The 18674-nt window shown below is 48.0% G+C and overlaps 1 protein-coding gene and 1 pseudogene across 1 annotated transcript; one reads left to right on the forward strand and one right to left on the reverse strand.

Annotated features, from left to right (window-relative positions):
- The first annotated feature begins 1104 nt into the window (after positions 1 to 1104).
- On the forward strand, positions 1105 to 2546 carry LOC140905591 (olfactory receptor 51G2-like; annotated as a pseudogene).
- A 9460-nt stretch (positions 2547 to 12006) lies between these two features.
- On the reverse strand, positions 12007 to 12942 carry LOC140918380 (olfactory receptor 51G2-like). The gene has a single exon (XM_073362673.1). It carries the CDS (start codon positions 12940 to 12942, stop codon positions 12007 to 12009), a length of 936 nt encoding a protein of 311 aa, XP_073218774.1.
- Positions 12943 to 18674: the final 5732 nt, after the last annotated feature.

Here is an 18674-nt window from a genome sequence, read left to right on the forward strand (position 1 = left end):
GGAATCTCGGCTTGTCATCACTAAGGCTCCGTTTTTGTCGTGGATGACATGGAAGTCACAGATTCATAACTTTCTGTGACCTCTGTGACTTCTGAAGCAGCCCCATATGGCTGGCCCAGGAGCCACCTGAGCAGCTCGGGCAGCCCCCAGGTCTGTTGCACTAGCTGCTGCTGGGGCAGTCTCAGGCCCCCCTGTGCCCAAGCAGCAGGAGTTTGGGTGTAGGGGGGCTCAGGGATTGGGATGGATGCTGCTGCTTACCTGGGCCATCTCTTGTTCCTCAGCTCCCCTAGCTCCTCATGCTGCCTCTTCTGGCAGCTGGGCACCACCCTTTCAGCTGCCATTAGTTATCACTGGTCCTATGATTCTGATTAGTCACATGGCTACCTCGTGGGCAGCCAAGGGGTAATGATGATGCTGTCACAGCTGTGATCTTGCTGAAATAAAAGAAAATAGAACAGTAATAATATAGGCCCAGATTTCTCCCCGGCAGCCCCTTTCCTGCATTACAAACCCAGGGTGCACGCCAGGGAAGGGAGATTCTGCAAGGCTATATACCAGAAGGGGGGTTCCAAAGAGGATGGAGCTTGGCTGTTCTCCGTGGTGGCCGATGATAGAACAAGGAACAATGGTCTCAAGTTGCAGTGGGGGAGGTCTAGGTTGTATATTTGGAAACACTACTTCACTAGGAGGGTGGTGAAGCAGTGGAATGGGTTACCTAGGGATGTGGTGGAATCTCCTTATTCAGAGGTTTTTAAGGCCCGGTTGGGATGATTTAGTTGGTGTTGGTACTGCTTTGAAGCAGGGGGTTGGACTAGATGACCTCCTGAGGTCTATTCCTACCCTAATCTTCTATGATTCTATGATTATATATCATCTAGTCTCCTGTACATTTTCTTTTAGGAAGGAAAGTTCAAAACCCTGTGGACCTGCCCAGTACATTATGTCAGCTGTCAATGACACTAAACACAACTCTGCAGTGTTCCTTCTCAGCGGGATACCTGGGCAGGAAGCCATCCATCTCTGGATCTCTATCCCCTTCTGCTTAATGTGTGTTATTTCAATAGTAGGAAATTCAGTCATTCTGTTCATTATAAAAACAGATCCATGTTGGCCATCCCAGACCCTGGCTTATCGATAGTCATCATAGCCACAATATAGGGGGATGGATAGCTCGGTGGTTTGAGCATTGTTCTACTAAACACAGGATTGTGAGTTCAATCCTTGAGGGGGGCCATTCAGGGATCTAGGGCAAAAATATTGGATTGGTCCTGCTTTGAGCAGGGGGTTGGACTAGATGACCTCATGAAGTCCCTTCCAACCCTGATAGTCTATGACACTGGGCATATTCTGGTTCAACTCTAAGAAGATCAGCCTCAATACCTGATTTGCCCAGCTGTTCTTCATCCACTCACTTTCATTCATTGAATTCTCTGTCCTCCCGTCAATGGCCTTTGACCGCTTTGTTGTGATCCATGAACCACTGAGATATGCTTCTAACTTAACCCTGCTGAGAATAGCCAAGATGGGACTGGTGTCTGTGCTAAGAGGGGTGGCCTTAATATTCCCACTCCCCTTTCTCCTGAAATGGTTCTGATACTGTTGAGCCAAGGCCAATGGCATTTTGGGATGTATAAGTAGGGGCATAGTGAGCAGATCGAGGGACGTGATCCTTCCCCTCTATTCGACATTGGTGAGGCCTCATCTGGAGTACTGTGTCCAGTTTTGGGCCCCACACTACAAGAAGGAGGTGGAAAAATTGGAAAACGTCCAGCGGAGGGCAACAAAAATGATTAGGGGACTGGAACACATGACTTCTGAGGAGAGGCTGAGGGAACTGGGATTGTTTAGTCTGCGGAAGAGAAGAATGAGGCGGGGTTTGATAGCTGCTTTCAACTACCTGAAAGGGGGTTCCAAAGAGGATGGCTCTAGACTGTTCTCAATGGTAGCAGATGACAGAACGAGGAGTAATGGCCTCAAGTTGAAGTGGCGGAGGTTTAGGTTGGATATTAGGAAAAACGTTTTCACTAGGAGGATGGTGAAACACTGGAATGCGTTACCTAGGGAAGTGGTGGAATCTCCTTCCTTAGAAGTTTTAAAGGTCAGGTTTGACAAAGCCCTGGCTGGGATGATTTCATTGGGGATTGGTCCTGCTTTGAGCAGGGGTTGGACTAGATGACCCCCTGAGGTACCTTCCAACCCTGATAGTCTATGATTCCTACTGCCTGCAGCAAGAGGTCATGAAGATGGCTTGTTCAGACATCACAATCAACAGAATCTGTGGCTTGTTCAGAATAGTCTCCATGGTGGGGTTGGACTCGCTGCTGATCCTCCTCTCTTACGTGATGATCCTCAAAAGAGTGCTGAGCATTGCGTCTCACGTGGAGTGTGTCAGAGCCCTGAACACCCGTGTCTACCACCTCTGCACTGTCCTGCTCTTCTACGCACCAGAGATTGGTTTGTCTGTAATAGGCAGATTAGGGAATAGCTCTCCTCCCTTACTTCAGATTCTCCTGGGCTATGTCTGCCTGCTCATCATAGAATCATAGAATATCAGGGTTGGAAGGGACCCCAGAAGGTCATCTAGTCCAACCCCCTGCTCAAAGCAGGACCAATTCCCAGTTAAATCATCCCAGCCAGGGCTTTGTCAAGCCTGACCTTAAAAACCTCTAAGGAAGGAGATTCTACCACCTCCCTAGGTAACGCATTCCAGTGTTTCACCACCCTCTTAGTGAAAAAGTTTTTCCTAATATCCAATCTAAACCTCCCCCACTGCAACTTGAGACCATTACTCCTCGTTCTGTCATCTGCTACCATTGAGAACAGTCTAGAGCCATCCTCTTTGGAACCCCCTTTCAGGTAGTTGAAAGCAGCTATCAAATCCCCCCTCATTCTTCTCTTCTGCAGGCTAAACAATCCCAGCTCCCTCAGCCTCTCCTCATAAGTCATGTGTTCCAGACCCCTAATCATTTTTGTTGCCCTTCGCTGGACTCTCTCCAATTTATCCACATCCTTCTTGTAGTGTGGGGCCCAAAACTGGACACAGTACTCCAGATGAGGCCTCACCAATGTCGAATAGAGGGGGACGATCACGTCCCTCGATCTGCTCGCTATGCCCCTACTTATACATCCCAAAATGCCATTGTCCTTCTTGGCAACAAGGGCACACTGCTGACTCATATCCAGCTTCTCGTCCACTCTCACCCCTAGGTCCTTTTCCGCAGAACTGCTGCCTAGCCATTCGGTCCCTAGTCTGTAGCGGTGCATTGGGTTCTTCCGTCCTAAGTGCAGGACCCTGCACTTATCCTTATTGAACCTCATCAGATTTCTTTTGGCCCAATCCTCCAATTTGTCTAGGTCCTTCTGTATCCTATCCCTCCCCTCCAGCGTATCTACCACTCCTCCCAGTTTAGTATCATCCACAAATTTGCTGAGAGTGCAATCCACACCATCCTCCAGATCATTTATGAAGATATTGAACAAAACCGGCCCCAGGACCGACCCTTGGGGGACTCCACTTGATACCGGCTGCCAACTAGACATGGAGCCATTGATCACTACCCATTGAGCCCGACAATCTAGCCAGCTTTCTACCCACCTTATAGTGCATTCATCCAGCCCATACTTCCTTAACTTGCTGACAAGAATACTGTGGGAGACCGTGTCAAAAGCTTTGCTAAAGTCAAGAAACAATACATCCACTGCTTTCCCTTCATCCACAGAACCAGTAATCTCATCATAAAAGGCGATTAGATTAGTCAGGCATGACCTTCCCTTGGTGAATCCATGCTGGCTGTTCCTGATCACTTTCCTCTCATGTAAGTGCTTCAGGATTGATTCTTTGAGGACCTGCTCCATGATTTTTCCAGGGACTGAGGTGAGGCTGACTGGCCTGTAGTTCCCAGGATCCTCCTTCTTCCCTTTTTTAAAGATTGGCACTACATTAGCCTTTTTCCAGTCATCCGGGACTTCCCCCGTTCGCCACGAGTTTTCAAAGATAATGGCCAATGGCTCTGCAATCACAGCCGCCAATTCCTTCAGCACTCTCGGATGCAACTCATCCGGCCCCATGGACTTGTGCACGTCCAGCTTTTCTAAATAGTCCCTAACTACCTCTATCTCCACAGAGGCCTGGCCATCTCTTCCCCATTTTGTGATGCCCAGCGCAGCAGTCTGGGAGCTGACCTTGTTAGTGAAAACAGAGGCAAAAAAAGCATTGAGTACATTAGCTTTTTCCACATCCTCTGTCATCCTTCCCCAATCATGTACAGTGTGAAACACTAACACTTTTGCGCGAGGATAATCAGGGTGTTCATGAAGTGAAGGGTAACTACATCACCCGGCTCTAGAACTGTTGACACGGGAGATGAAACCACAGGCCACCTATTCCATCCCAGATGCTTACATCTGAGAAGACATGAGCTACTGATTTCCATTCTGTAGAAAGAGGTTCAGAAGGGTTCTAAAGCCTGGAGCAATGGGAAAGGGGCTGGTGAGTGAGGACAGTGCATTGGGGGAAGGAGACCAAGGCAGGCAGCATTTACAGATTGACTGTGTTCATGGAGAGCCAGGAGACCAGTGGGATTCTGGCCCATAATGATCTGTATTGGTGGCTGCTCCCTGTGCTCTTGGAAGCCGTTACCACTGGGCAGAGGTCAGCCCAGCCCCAAAGATGCTCCAAACTCTTCTGTGGCAGGGGGAGAACAGACCAGAGAATGAAACTACTGCAACACAGCACACGGTGAGGGAGAGCTATGCTGCCACTGCAGTGAATCCAGCCAGGCCTGTCACTGCTCAGATGACTGGAAGACTGGTCCTGTGGACTGGGCACTGCTCTGCGACCCAAGAGAGCTGGGTGTGATTCCATTGCTGTGTAAAACCATGGGCAAGCCATTGGCTGTCTCTAAGCCTCTGCACGGGTGTATAATCACCCTGCCCTGCCTCACAGAGGTGGGAAAAGAATAAATACAATGGCCATGGGGGTCTCATCTTGACCATCTGTCTGGGAGAAAGCAGTCTGAGGGCAAAGGTCAGCTTCACACCTTGATCCTGTAACACAGAAATAGCTGAGCACTACAGTGAGTGAGCCCAGGCTCACACAGGTTTCAACAAAGGCTGCTTCCACAAGAAAGGGGCAAACAGATGGGAAGATGGTCTCAGAGACACAGGGAAACTAGGCTGTGTCCCAAGAGGTCCTTGGCCTCCCAAAATAATGTAAGTTGGTCCAGTTCTGTTTCTCTATCTTCAGAGCAAAGCCTGTCGAACTTAGCTTGTAGTGATACTTGAAATAGATTAGTATAGACGTGTGACAGCTGCCTTTTTTTAAGCATTTAGCAGAGTTGGGGGTTTTGTTCCCAGCTCAAAGAGAGGGACAATTGTGAGATTCCCCCCCAAGACAGGAAAGGACCTGGTTTATAGGGTAAAGAGATCATATATCCCAGTTTTACTTGACGGCTAGAACCCTGTACTGCACAGCATGCAGAAGAATCAGAGAGGGCAGTGCAGAACGGGGAAGAAAATTGGTAGCATGTGACGTCCAGAAGAAAAAGGAGAACCCATGTACCCCCATTGCAGATAGAGGCAAGACACCATTTTCAGGGTCTTTGCACAGGTACTACATTGGAGAGTGGTTTGGAAGAGTCATTGGAAGGAAGAGAACAAAAGGAGACCCCATCAACCAGAAGGCATGGGTTATATTGTCCTAGGGATGGGGGTTCCATGACCACCACTCCCAAGAGGAGGAGATGGGTGGTGGTGGTCGGGGACTCCCTTCTAGTTGAGCAGCCGGTATCAAGTGGAGTGCCCCAAGGGTCGGTCCTGGGGCCGGTTTTATTCAATATCTTCATAAATGATCTGGAGGATGGTGTGGATTGCACTCTCAGCAAATTTGCAGATGATACTAAACTGGGAGGAGTGGTAGATACGCTGGAGGGGAGAGATAGGATACAGAAGGACCTAGACCAATTGGAAGATTGGGCCAAAAGGAATCTGATGAGGTTCAATAAGGATAAGTGCAGGGTCCTGCACTTAGGACGGAAGAACCCAATGCACAGCTACAGACTAGGGACCGAATGGCTAGGCAGCAGTTCTGCGGAAAAGGACCTAGGGGTGACAGTGGACGAGAAGCTGGATATGAGTCAGCAGTGTGCCCTTGTTGCCAAGAAGGCCAATGGCATTTTGGGATGTATAAGTAGGGGCATAGCAAGCAGATCGAGGGACGTGATCGTTCCCCTCTATTCGACATTGGTGAGGCCTCATCTGGAGTACTGTGTCCAGTTTTGGGCCCCACACTTCAAGAAGGATGTGGATAAATTGGAGAGAGTCCAGCGAAGGGCAACAAAAATGATTAGGGGACTGGAACACATGAGTTATGAGGAGAGGCTGAGGGAGCTGGGATTGTTTAGCCTGCAGAAGAGAAGAATGAGGGGGGATTTGATAGCTGCTTTCAACTACCTGAAAGGGGGTTCCAAAGAGGATGGCTCTAGACTGTTCTCAATGGTAGCAGATGACAGAACGAGGAGTAATGGTCTCAAGTTGCAGTGGGGGAGGTTTAGATTGGATATTAGGAAAAACTTTTTCACTAAGAGGGTGGTGAAACACTGGAATGCGTTACCTAGGGAGGTGGTAGAATCTCCTTCCTTAGAGGTTTTTAAGGTCAGGCTTGACAAAGCCCTGGCTGGGATGATTTAACTGGGAATTGGTCCTGCTTTGAGCAGGGGGTTGGACTAGATGACCTTCTGGGGTCCCTTCCAACCCTGATATTCTATGATTCTATGATTCTAGGGAGGACGTAGTCACCCATCTGCCATCCAGACCAGGAAACAAGAGTAGTGTGATGCTTTCCTGGATGTTGTTACAAATTACACCTGAGAGGACACTCACACAACTACTGCGAATTATACCTGGTAGGACACGCACACAAGTGCTACGAATTACACCTGGTAGGACACGCACACAAATGCTACGAATTACACCTGGTAGGACACGCACACCAATGCTGCGAATTATACCTGATAAGTCACGCACAGTTCGAATCTAGGCTGAGGCACATAAACAAAGTCCACAACTGCAGAGTTCCCAAAGACACTAAGTTTATTACGCTCGAGCGTGGTGCCCCCCTGCTAGCCAGGAGGGGACCCTGAATACAGATTATACAAAGGTTATATACTTTTTAGCAAAGCATGTTGCTCTTGTGCATCGGAAACCTTAGCCAATAAACAAACCCTTTTCTTATCTACCACCTATTCCTGCTTGGTGCATTCCTCGTGCTATACCAGTATGTTAATTACACAGCATGGTCCTAAAGCCATGCATCAGTAACCTTTATTATCAGGATGGGAGGCCTTACATCAAGGCCAAGAGACAAGGAATTAGAGTCTGACAAAAAACAGATACTGGGAGTCAAGGCAGGCTGGAGACAAGGAGGAGGATTTTCACAGGGATTCAGTATCTAAGGATCACTCCTCCTGCTGTATTATGCGCTGGCATTTAAACATTGGTGGGCCCCAAACCAAAATGGAGTCACATGTGCTAACTTTTCCTTAACAACGTAGAATTCAGGATGTGATGGAGTGTCTGCCAAGACTGATCAAGCCCTCAGATTGCTACCCCTTCCTACTTCTCCACGTGGGCACCAATGATACTGTCAAGAATGACCTTGAGCAGGTCACTCCAGAGTATATGGCTCTAGGAAGAAGGATAAAGGAGTTTGCGGTGCAAAGTGGTGTTTTCATCCATCCTCCCTATTGAAGGAAAAGGGCAGGTAGGGACTATTGAACTGTGGAAATAAATGTGTGGTCACACATGTGGTGCCAGAGAGAGGGCTTTGGATCCTTCGATTATGGGATGTTGTTCCAGGAAGAAGCATTGCCAGGAAGAGATGGGATCCACCTACCAGAGAGAGGGAAGGGTGGCTAACATAGTGAGGACAGCTTTAAATTAGGTTCACATGGGGATGGAGACCTAAGCCCTGAGGTAAGTGGGGAAGTGGGTTGTATTTTAAAGAAGCGTTAATGAGGGCGTAGAAATAAACCATCCTGATGTGCAGAAAGAATAGCAAAGATGGCAGGCGACCAGCTTGGCTTAATAGCACAATCTTTGGTGAGCTTAAACACAAAAAGGAAGCTTACAAGAAGTGGAAATTTGGACAGATGAATAAGGAGGAGTATAAAAATATTGCTCGAGCATGCAGAGGTGTAATCAGGAAGGCCAAAGCACAATTGGAGTTGCAGCTAGCAAGGGATGTGAAGGATAGTAAGAAGGGCTCTACAGGTATGTTAGCAACAAAAAGAAGATCAGGGAAAGTGTGGGACCCTTACTGAATGGGGGAGGCAATCTAATGACAAATGATGTGGAAAAAGCTAAAGTACTTAATGTTTTTTTTGCCTTCGTCTTCACAGACAAGGTCAGCTCCCAGACTGCTGCACTGGGCAGCAGAGTATGTGGAGGAGGTGAGCAGCCCTCACTGGTGAAAGAACAGGTTAAGGACTATTTAGAAAAGCTGGACATGCAGAAGTCCATGGGGCTGGATCTAATGCATCTGAGGGTGCTAAGACAGTTGGCTGATGTGATTGCAGAGCCATCGGTTATTATTAAGACATTTATGTCAGGGAGGTGCTAGAAGTCACGGAATCCATGACTTTCAGAGATCTCCATGACATTCTTCTCTTCAACCCCAGGGGCCAAGGCACTAGAGCTGGCAACCAGCAGGGCCCCAAGACGGCTCCAGCGACAGGCAAGAGCCTCCTCATGAGGCCCCCTGCAAGGTTACACCAACAGGTGACAGCCTCCTGAGAAGGCTCTCCTCAGGGTTCCAGTGATGGGTGACAGCCTCGTGCAGGGATGTGTGTGGGGGGTATTTAACCATTGGAAAAATTTACCAAGGGCCATGGCAGATTCTCCATCACTGACAATTGTCAAATCAAGGCAGGATGTTGTTGTAACAGGATTTATTGTGGGGGAGGTCTCTGGCCTGTGCTCTATAGGTCGTCAGACTTGGAGATCCCAGTTGTGCCTTCTAGCCTTTGGATCTGCCCAGTGGTGTTAGAAGCACTGTCCTATCGCACAGGGTGTTGTACTGATAAATATGTTAGAGATTGTGAGGCGCTTGGAAGCTACAATAATTGGGGACAGAGCTAAGTGCCTTAGAGAGATTTCAGCTCTGTGTGCCTCATACGGGCGATTTGGGGCATTGAGTGGAGAACCTGAACCCTTCCCAACACCCCTAGGTGATGAGGCCTGTCATTAGCACAGCCCCTTTGATGAGGGAGTTCTGTGCCCCTCATGAAGCTCAGCAGTAAGAGGGGGAATCAGGACGTGTTTTCAGAGAGTGAAGGATCTGGAGAGTGTTGCCTGGCTGAACAGAGCCCTTCTGGGCTGCCCCTCGATCTGATCCTGACCCCCACCTGCTCCATTATCAATGAGAGCCGCTCTAGGGCTAGAGGTAGACCTCACACCCTGCATCCAAATTTCCAAGATCATCAAGTTTGGGAGTACCTAGACTGGGGGAGGCGCTGTGTGGGTCCAATAGAGAGCTAGCAGCAGGATTGTGGAGCTTGGCTTGGGTCACTCCCAGGTCCATTAAGAATGTGAATGACCTTGCTTACCGAGTATGTGCATGTCTCATGCCTGATTAGGGGAGAAGACCCTCTGAGCTGTGCCTCAGGAACCCAATCACTCTGCGAGCCCGTCACTGTTATGTCCGGCTGTCTGTGGCATAACCCTGTTCCTTACAACAGGAGGCTCTGCAGCCAAGTGCAGAGGGAAACAATGTGTCTGCAACTGATGATCTGTGTGACCACTAACTAACCCTCAGTGCCTGTGTTTGTGGGTGATCCGCATGAGATCCTGCCAGCTGCACCAGCTCTTGCAATTTCACTTGCACTATAAAGTCTTGCACTATTTCCTGTCTTTCTTAAAGCCCCATCATCTCGAATCAAGACACTGCACGGGAATCTCACCTTTCAGTATTGACAGGCCCGGCTGGATTATCTGCTGTGCCAGCAGAGCTCCCTCTGTGCTGCAGAGAGCAGGGATGGCCAGGAGCCAGTTACAGGGGTTTGAGTCTCTGGCTTGTTCTCCCTCTGCCTCAGTGGAGTTTAGAGCAGCCTGGGGGCTAAGCTGACTTCCGCCCGTTGGTAACGGCTTCCAGGAGCACAGATCACTCTGGCCAAGTCTGAATTCCCTGCGGCGCTGCTCTGTGCCTACCTGAAACTCATGGGTGGCACCAGCCTCTTCTCAGTGGGGAGGGGGATGAGGAGGTTCTTAGCCCCCCTCACCACAAGGCCCTGCTCCTGCTCCTCTTTCCCCCGCTGGCAGCTGGAGGGTCCGGGGTTCCCCATAGTGGCCCTTTCTACCTGGGCAGCTCTTACCACGGCTTGGCTCTGGCTTCCGGCCTGTCTAGTGGATGGGATTTGGGGGGAAGAAGAGGGGGAAGGGCGTGGTCACAGAGTGGATGGGGCTCCTGCCTGTGTCCCGCTTTTACCTTTAGAAAAGGGGGCCATCCTACACAGAATGGGCTGGGCTGGGATAGGAGCGAGCTGTACCTCTGATGGGGAGCTGAGGCCTGTTTCCACTCCTTTGCATTGCTGGGTCAGCACCAACGGAGGGGACAGGGTGGGAATATGGGCCAGAGTCTCTTGCCAGGACTTGTGTGTCAGACCCTCTCCCACAGACACAGCTGTGGTCCACATCTGGGGCATTACGGTTAGATGGGGATGCACTCTGTAGGAGTGCGGCATGCAGAGCCATAAACGGGCATGGAGGGGGTGGGCTGTCTGAATGGCTTCTCCTGGGGTTCCTGTGTTAATCATGTCTCTGACATGACTCAGTCATAAGCACTTGCCTGAGAACAGAAGGGAATGTTGAGTGACCATGCCCCTTGAATAGCCCCTGAACACAGCTGGTGCAGCGGCCATGGATCAAGGCCAATGGCATTTTGGGATGTATATGTAGGGGCATTGCCAGCAGAGTGAGGGATGTGATCGTTCCCCTCCATTCGACATTGGTGAGGCCTCATCTGGAGTACTGTGTCCAGTTTTAGGCACAAGAAGGATGTGGAAAAATTGGAAAGAGTCCAGCGGAGGTCAACAAAAATGATTATGGGACTGGAAAACATAACTTATGAGGAGAGGCTGAGGGAACTGGGATTGTTTAGTCTGTGGAAGAGAAGAATGAGGGGGGATTTGATAGCTGCTTTCAACTACCTGAAAGAGGGTTCCAAAGAGGATGGCTCTAGACTGTTCTCAGTGGTAGCAGATGACAGAACAAGGAGTAATGGTCTCAAGTTGAAGTGTGGGAGGTTTAGGTTGGATATTAGGAAAAACTTTTTCACTAGGAGGGTGGTGAAACACTGGAATGCATTACCTTGGGAGGTGGTGGAATCTCCTTCCTTGGAAGTTTTTAAGGTCAGCCTTGACATAGCCCTGGCTGGGATGATTTAGTGAGGGATTGGTCCTGCTTTGAGCAGGGGGCTGGACTAGATGACCTCCTGAGGTCCCTTCCAACCCTGATATTCTATGATTCTATGATCAGGCAGCTCCCAGCGCTCTCAGGAAGGACAAGGACTGTGACAAAAGAACAGCTCTGCACCTTTTTTCATGGCCCATGGATGTTTAACCAGAGACGGGTCAGTGACAGGCCAGGTGTAATGGGAAATGGCATCCACATCCCTTCTCTTTATTGACTGTATCGAGAGGAATTCTGCTGTCGGAGCAGCCATCGATACGGCTCTTTATGGGCCAACATCCCACCAGTCCCCTGGCTGTCCACGAACACAGTCACTTTTTAAATGCTGCTGCCTGCCTTGGTCTCCTTCCCCTAGTGTGCTGTCCTCCCGCACCAGCCCCTCTCCCATTGCTCCAGGTATTAGACCCTGTCTGAACCTCTCTCTACAGAGTGGAGATCAGTAGTTCATGTCGTCTTGGATGTAAGGCTTCAGGCTGGAATAGGCGATCCGTGTTTATCATCTCCCTTATCAGCATCGCTGCAGCTGGTTCATGAACTGACCCTTCACTTGATGAATGCCCTGATTATCCCCGCACGCAAGTGTCTACTTTTCACGCTGTACACAATTGGATTAATCAGGGGTGGGACGAGCAGGGAGATATAGCCCAGGACCGTTTTAAGCAAGGGAGATGAGCCCTTTCTAAATCTGTGTATCACAGCAAGGCCGATCTCTGCTGAATAGAACATCAGGACAGCGCAGAGGTGGGACACACAGGTGTTCAGGGCCCTGAGGCACTCTGCATTGGACGTGATGCTCAGCACTGTTTTGAGGATCATCACATAAGAAAGGAAGATGAGCAGCGAATCCAACCCCACTGTTAAGAGTGTAACAAACAAGCCATAGATGTTATTCACTGTGATATCTGAACACGCCGCCTTCATGACCTCTTGATGCAGGCAGTAGGAATGGGAGAGGACATTGGCTCGACAGTATCGGAACCTTTTCAGTAGAAATGGGAGTGGGAATATTACAGCCACACTTCTTAGCACAAACACCAGTCCCATATTGTCTATTGTCTGCAGGGTTAAGATGGAGGCATGTCTCAGTGGGTTACAGATCGCGATGAAGCGGTCAAAGGCCATCAGCAAGAGCATGGAGGATTCAATTAATTGAAGCAAGTGGATGAAGAACAGTTGGGCAAAACAGGCTTTGAAGCTGATCTCCCTAGAGTTAAACAAGTATATGCCCAGTATTGTCGGCAAGGTGGATATCGCTATGCCAAGGTCTGTGACGGCCAACATGGAAAGGAAAATGTACATGGGCTCATGGAGGCTTGGATCTGTTTTTATAACGAACAGGATGACTGAATTTCCTACTATGGAAATAACATACATTAAGCATAAGGGGATAGAGATCCAGAGATGGACGTCTTCCTGCCCAGGTATCCCGGTGAGAAGGAACACAGCAGGTGTGAATTTGGTGTCATTGACAGCTGACATACTATACTGTGCAGGTCCAAGAAATTTTTAACTTTACTTCCTGAGAAGAAAAAAGAACAGGAGATTAGATGATATTTAACAAGACATCTTTCTGCTCTCAGTGCAAGTCTAGAGACTCCCAGGAGCACAAGGCAGATCAGTAAAAAATATCGTCTTGGATTTACAGCACCGAGAGAAAGACAGGCACTGCCAGACTGAATCAGACCTGTAATCCATATAGCCCACTATCCAGTGGCCAGTACCAGATCCTGCAGAGGAAGGTGGAAGAAGTTACCCAATAGGCAGCTATGTGATAACCTGCTCCCAGGGAAAATTCCCCTCCCCCTGCCCCGACACCCAATAGTTAGACATATATTGTGCTGTAAATCAGGAAGATTATGAGCCCTTCCAAGACTTTTTAAAAAAAAATCTTCACTACTGTAATTAAATATTCTGGTAACCCATATACGCATCCAGTCCCGCTTTGAATCCTGCTAAGCTCTTGTCCCCATTGACACCTTGTGGCTTTAAATTCCGCAGCCTACTTGAGCGCTGTTTGATTTTAAAGTTGTGACCTTCACAGAGACACCCTTTCTGGCCCTCCACTTCTGAAGTGTGGCCCATTTTATCTTGACATGTGTGTAAACATATGGCGAGAGCATGGTGAAAGCTGTCATTATATTTATCTGTCCTGCACTGAAGCTATTTATAAACATATACAATGCCTCATTTTAAATATATATAATTTTCTCCACTCCTGAGAGTTTAAATTATGCCACTGCCTCTTTGCAGTACCTGGGATAATATTTTAGGGCCAGGTTCTTAATTCAGTGACACTGGCATCAAAAGTATTGCTCCAGATTTACATGTGTAACGTCAATCAGAACCGAGCTCTATTAAATTTCCCTTACCAAATGCTCCCAGTTATACGCTCTGACCCAAAAAAAACCCTTCCAAGAGAAGCTGAAGTGCTTTGAATGGCCAGTGTTGACTGAACCCAGAGAGTTCAACCATCCCACAGGCTTCTCTTCATCCTCACAGAACCTGCATCCTCTCACCATGCAGTGGTCTGTAGATATCTCAAAAGTTACAAGCTAAAACAGAGTTACTTCAGCTGGGAAGGGGAGGGGTTGCCATCACAAATGGGTATTCAAATGGGTGAATACTGCAAACACCGGTGTTGCACTAATATACAGTTAAGTGTGCAAGTCCCTTCAGCCATGCTCATGAAAGAGGTGACGGGCATAAATGACTTACAACCACGGTAACACTCCCCTTTCCTGCACCTCAGCTCTACTCTTTGCTGAAACATTGGCCAGCGGTTCTGGTCTCTCAGGACTATTTGGAAAGTCTTGCACAAATATTGCAGAGTTATTGTGTACATGACCCTTAATGAAACTGTTAGAAAATAGCACAAACCCATTGCAAACAGTATGTAGAGTATTTCTGAAATAATTTCTCAAGCAAAAGTCATTAAGCAGTAAAGTTACCACTGCTCCTTCCTGTAGATATTCCAACAACTCTGCTGCTAGCTTTTGATATACATGCATGTCATGAAAGTTTGGTCTGTAATATATAAATTACCATGAAAAGTTTTGGCATAGCTTTTACAAATCTATTGTCTAGTATACACATGTCAACCCATTCTTTCTCCTCTGATCTTCTTTCAGAGATTTCTCAGGTTAGAGTGGGTAGCACCTCTCATCTGGATTTCTTCAGAACCTAAAAAGATCTCAGTGTCTCAGTCCTCAGTCAATCGTTTGTCAGCAAACAAAAGTCTAGCATGCAAAAGGTGTCCAGTTCTCCACAGGTTCTGTTCTGTAGGATGGTAGTCTATATCCGGAATAGTAACAAGCATTGGTGTCAGTATATAAAATATTCATTCCCTGAGCTCTCACTCTCTAGTACATAGTAACCCCAGCACCTGTTATTCAGGCACCATGAGGGTTTGCAGGAAATGGATTTCAAAGTCAAATGCATGAGTATTCATGGAAATGGAACTTCATTTCACATGTGAAAGTAGTCTATTGCTCTCTCTCTCTCTCTCTCTCTCTCTGTCTGCCTATGTCCTGTATTCGTAAAATATGTAGCACCTGGGAGTGGCATTGGGTCAGACATGGAGCAGAGCTGCCATAATTAATGTGTATGTTAAACCCTGTTCTTTGGATGTTTCTTGTACAGCTATATTGGTTAACTATTGGGATGTTTATGCTATGGCTATATTGGTTTAACCCAGTCTGTTTCTTCTTAGTTTAATCATAGGCTGCTTGAAAACGAGCAGGAAAAGAAGCAACAGCTCAAGAAAAGCCACCGCTCAGTCAGCACTTCAGGGAGGTGGAGAGAAAATACCGGAGCTACAAGCTGGGAAGAACCTATTTCTGGGCTCCAGCCACGTTATGCAACTTGTTTTTTCAGGGCTGGGAGTCTGTCCAGAGGTGGAGCAACTATTGCTGAGAAGCTCTTTTGATTGACAGACACAGACACCTCTGGGGAAGTCTGTCGGCCTTGGGCCTGCCTGGGTTCTCATCAGAGTGGGAGGGCTTGGGGTCAGAGATGTGCACAGACGTTGGCTGAAAACGCTCTTATTCTCTCATGTTAGTCTTTTTTCCTGCTGTTCAGATTAAACAGTATTTTGGTTCAAGAAGTCTGACTGGTCACTCGTCTCACCACTGCTCACAGACTCCCAGAGACAAGGAGTACGCGTGTCAAACCCTCTCAGACCTGCTGTACTAACAGTTGACACATAGTGTGCTGTAGCAAAGGGTGGGAGGATGGGAGGCTCCTGGGATTCCACCCCATGAGAGGGCAGGGTACAGGACCTGACATCTGAAATTCGGAGACCAGAGAGGAGGCAGAGATGCGGGTAGCCCTGTAACTCTGAGGGGGTCTCTACACGGAAGAAATTCTGGATCCTACAGCCAGTCAGGAAACAGAAATATGCCCTATCATACCTATTACCACAGAGCAACATAGCTATGAATTCCTGCCTTCACAATCATGTCAGAGAACAAAACCTGTGAAAATTTATTTGATGATTAAATTTCCAGCAGCAAATAAACCTGAGGCGATTTGGGACCTAGTCGCTGATATTCTGTGGGCTCTCCTATCGCTAAGACTCTGGCAGGATTGGGCCCAGAGCAGACTACATCTCTAGAAATGGGAGCCCTTGAGAAATCCTGACTTGGGGCATCAGGGTTTTAGCACTCTGGCCTTGCTTTGAATCTCAGATTTCTGTGTAGCTTGAATAATCGACCATTGACCCTGGGCAGATGTAGAGGAGTTTCCCAAGCTACCTAGCACTGCCTGCCCTCCAGCCCCATCACTGAGTGACCCTGAGATCCTCTGCCGCTGCACAGAACATCTGCAACTGGAAACAGCTTCCAGCCTTTCCCCTTCACTTCACATTTTAAAGACAGTGAAACCTGCCAACGTACCCAATTCCTGCTAGGCGTGGAGATGCTGACACCAGAGGCAGCTTCACCAGAGGTCTTCACCCTAAAGGACAAGGAGTCACTGGAGAGGTTGCAGGGGCAGCAGACAGTATCTGTTGAGATAGGGAGGCAAGTGCCTTTAAGAAGCATGTTTACACATTTCCTTGGGGGTCACTTGGCCATCAGGGAACCTCAGCTGCTTGGCTTCGTTTGCACCAGTTTTAACCCCATCATTTCCAATGCAAATTTTAGGAGGCCAATTAACAGGGTACGTGTGGTCATCCTACCCAAGTGGATGGCAGTGCAAACCCTGATGCAGGCTCTAGTCCTGGAATCCGGGCTAGTTATCACTGTTCCTGTGGTTCTGATTAGTCACATGGCTACCTCGAGGGCCGCCGAGTGCTAACGGTCACTATGCCACAGCTGTGATCTTGCTGAAATAAAATAGAATAGTAATCATAATTATTAATAATAATAGTAATAATAATAATTAATAATAATATGGGACCAGATTTTTCTCGGCAGCCTCTTTTCTGCATTACAAACCCAGAGTGCAGCCAGGGAAGGGAGATTCCACAAGGCTCCATAGAAGGAACTTTCTCTGAGATCATTCCAGGAGGGGAGGTCCCTTCCCTTCTCCCTGAGAAATGAAAAGGGGGACTCAGGATCCAGGGATCCTCAAAGTTATGCACAGATCTCAGTAATCCACTGGTAGCTAGGCCCCACTCCCATAATCTCTGGGCCTCCACACCTGCTCTAGGACCCTCTCCAGCTCCCTGCTAGCACAGGTTCATCAGAGATGTGCTACCTGGTCCTGTCACAGTAGCCACTGCCCACAGGATCTGGTGAAGGGATGTTTTACAAGATGGAGGGGGCTGTACAGAGATGGGAAGGCTGGTTAGAGGATCTGATGTGCACAATATCTTAGTGGGAGGTTTCTACCTTCCCATATTCAGAGTGAAGCCATAAACTCAGTTGGTGCAACCTTCATTTATGTTGCAAGGGAGAGGATGATGAAAAGCCTCCAATTTCTCTTGGGGATTCAAAATGTCAGCTCTGTAAACAAACACTCTTTGCCTATCTATCCAACACTGGGGTAGATTGCACCCTCAGCAAGTTTGCAGATGACATTAAGCTGTGGGGAGAGGTAGATATGCTGGAGGGTAAGGATAGGGTCCAGAGTGACCTAGACAAATTTGGAGGATTGGGCCAAAAGAAATCTGATGAGGTTCAACAAGGACAAGTGCAGAGTCCTGCACTTAGGACAGAAGAATCCCATGCACTGCTACACACTAGGGACCAACTAGCTAAGCGACAGTTCTGCAGAAATAACCTGGGTCTTACAGTGGACCAGAAGCTGGATATGAGTCAGCAGCGTGCCCTTCTTGACAAGAAGGTTAACGGTATATTGGGCTCCATTAGTAGGAGCATTGCCAGCAGATCAAGGGAAGTGATTATTCCCCTCTATTCATCACTGGTGAGGCCACATCTGAAGTATTGCATCCAGTTTTGGGCCCCACACTACAGAAAGGACATGGACAAATTGGAGAGAGTCTAGCACAGGGCAAAGAAAATGATTAGGGGGCTGGGGCACATGACTTATGAGGAGAGGCTGAGGGAACTGGGGTTGTTTAGTCTGCAGAAGAAAAGAGTGAGGGGGGGATTTGATAGCAGCCTTCAACTACCTGAAGGGGGGTTCCAAAGAGGACGGAGCTCGGCTGTCCTCAGTGGTGGCAGATGACAGAACAAGGAACAATGGTCTCAAGTTGCAGTGGGGAAGGTCTAGGTTGGCTATTAGAAAAACTATTTCACTAGGAGGGTGGTGAAGCACTGGAATGGGTTACTCAGGAAGGTGGTGCAATCTCCATCCTTAGAGGTTTTTAAGGCCCATTTTGACAAAGCCCTGTCGGGGATGTTTTTGTTGGTGTTGGTCCTGCCTTGAGCAGGGGGTTGGACTAGATGACCTCCTGAGGTCTCCTCCAACTCTAATCTTCTATTTTTCTATCTTCTTCATTTATGTTACTCCGGAAAGGCAGATGAGACACCTCCAATTTCTCTTGGGGATCCAAAATGTCAGCTCTGTAAACAAAGGCTGTTGCATATCTCTCCCACTTTGAGGGGAAAGTGACCTCTATTAATGAGTTTGCATTGTACAGATCCCTGATGGTAAAGATAAAGCATAAAACAAGTTTATTAGCTACAAAAAGATGGATTTTAAGTGAATATAAGTCAGTGGTTCTCAAACTTTTTTTTCAAGGACCCCTTGAAAATTACTGAGGGTCTTGTTGGACCACTTAATGATCTTTCCAGATGTTATTTGTA

The sequence above is a fragment of the Lepidochelys kempii genome, chromosome 1 (genome assembly GCF_965140265.1).
Source record: "Lepidochelys kempii isolate rLepKem1 chromosome 1, rLepKem1.hap2, whole genome shotgun sequence".
NCBI classification, from domain to species: domain Eukaryota; kingdom Metazoa; phylum Chordata; order Testudines; family Cheloniidae; genus Lepidochelys; species Lepidochelys kempii.

Bases quoted from the DNA above. Each gene is read 5' to 3' on its own strand.
- LOC140918380 (XM_073362673.1), bottom strand. From the start codon at position 12,942: ATGTCAGCTGTCAATGACACCAAATTCACACCTGCTGTGTTCCTTCTC.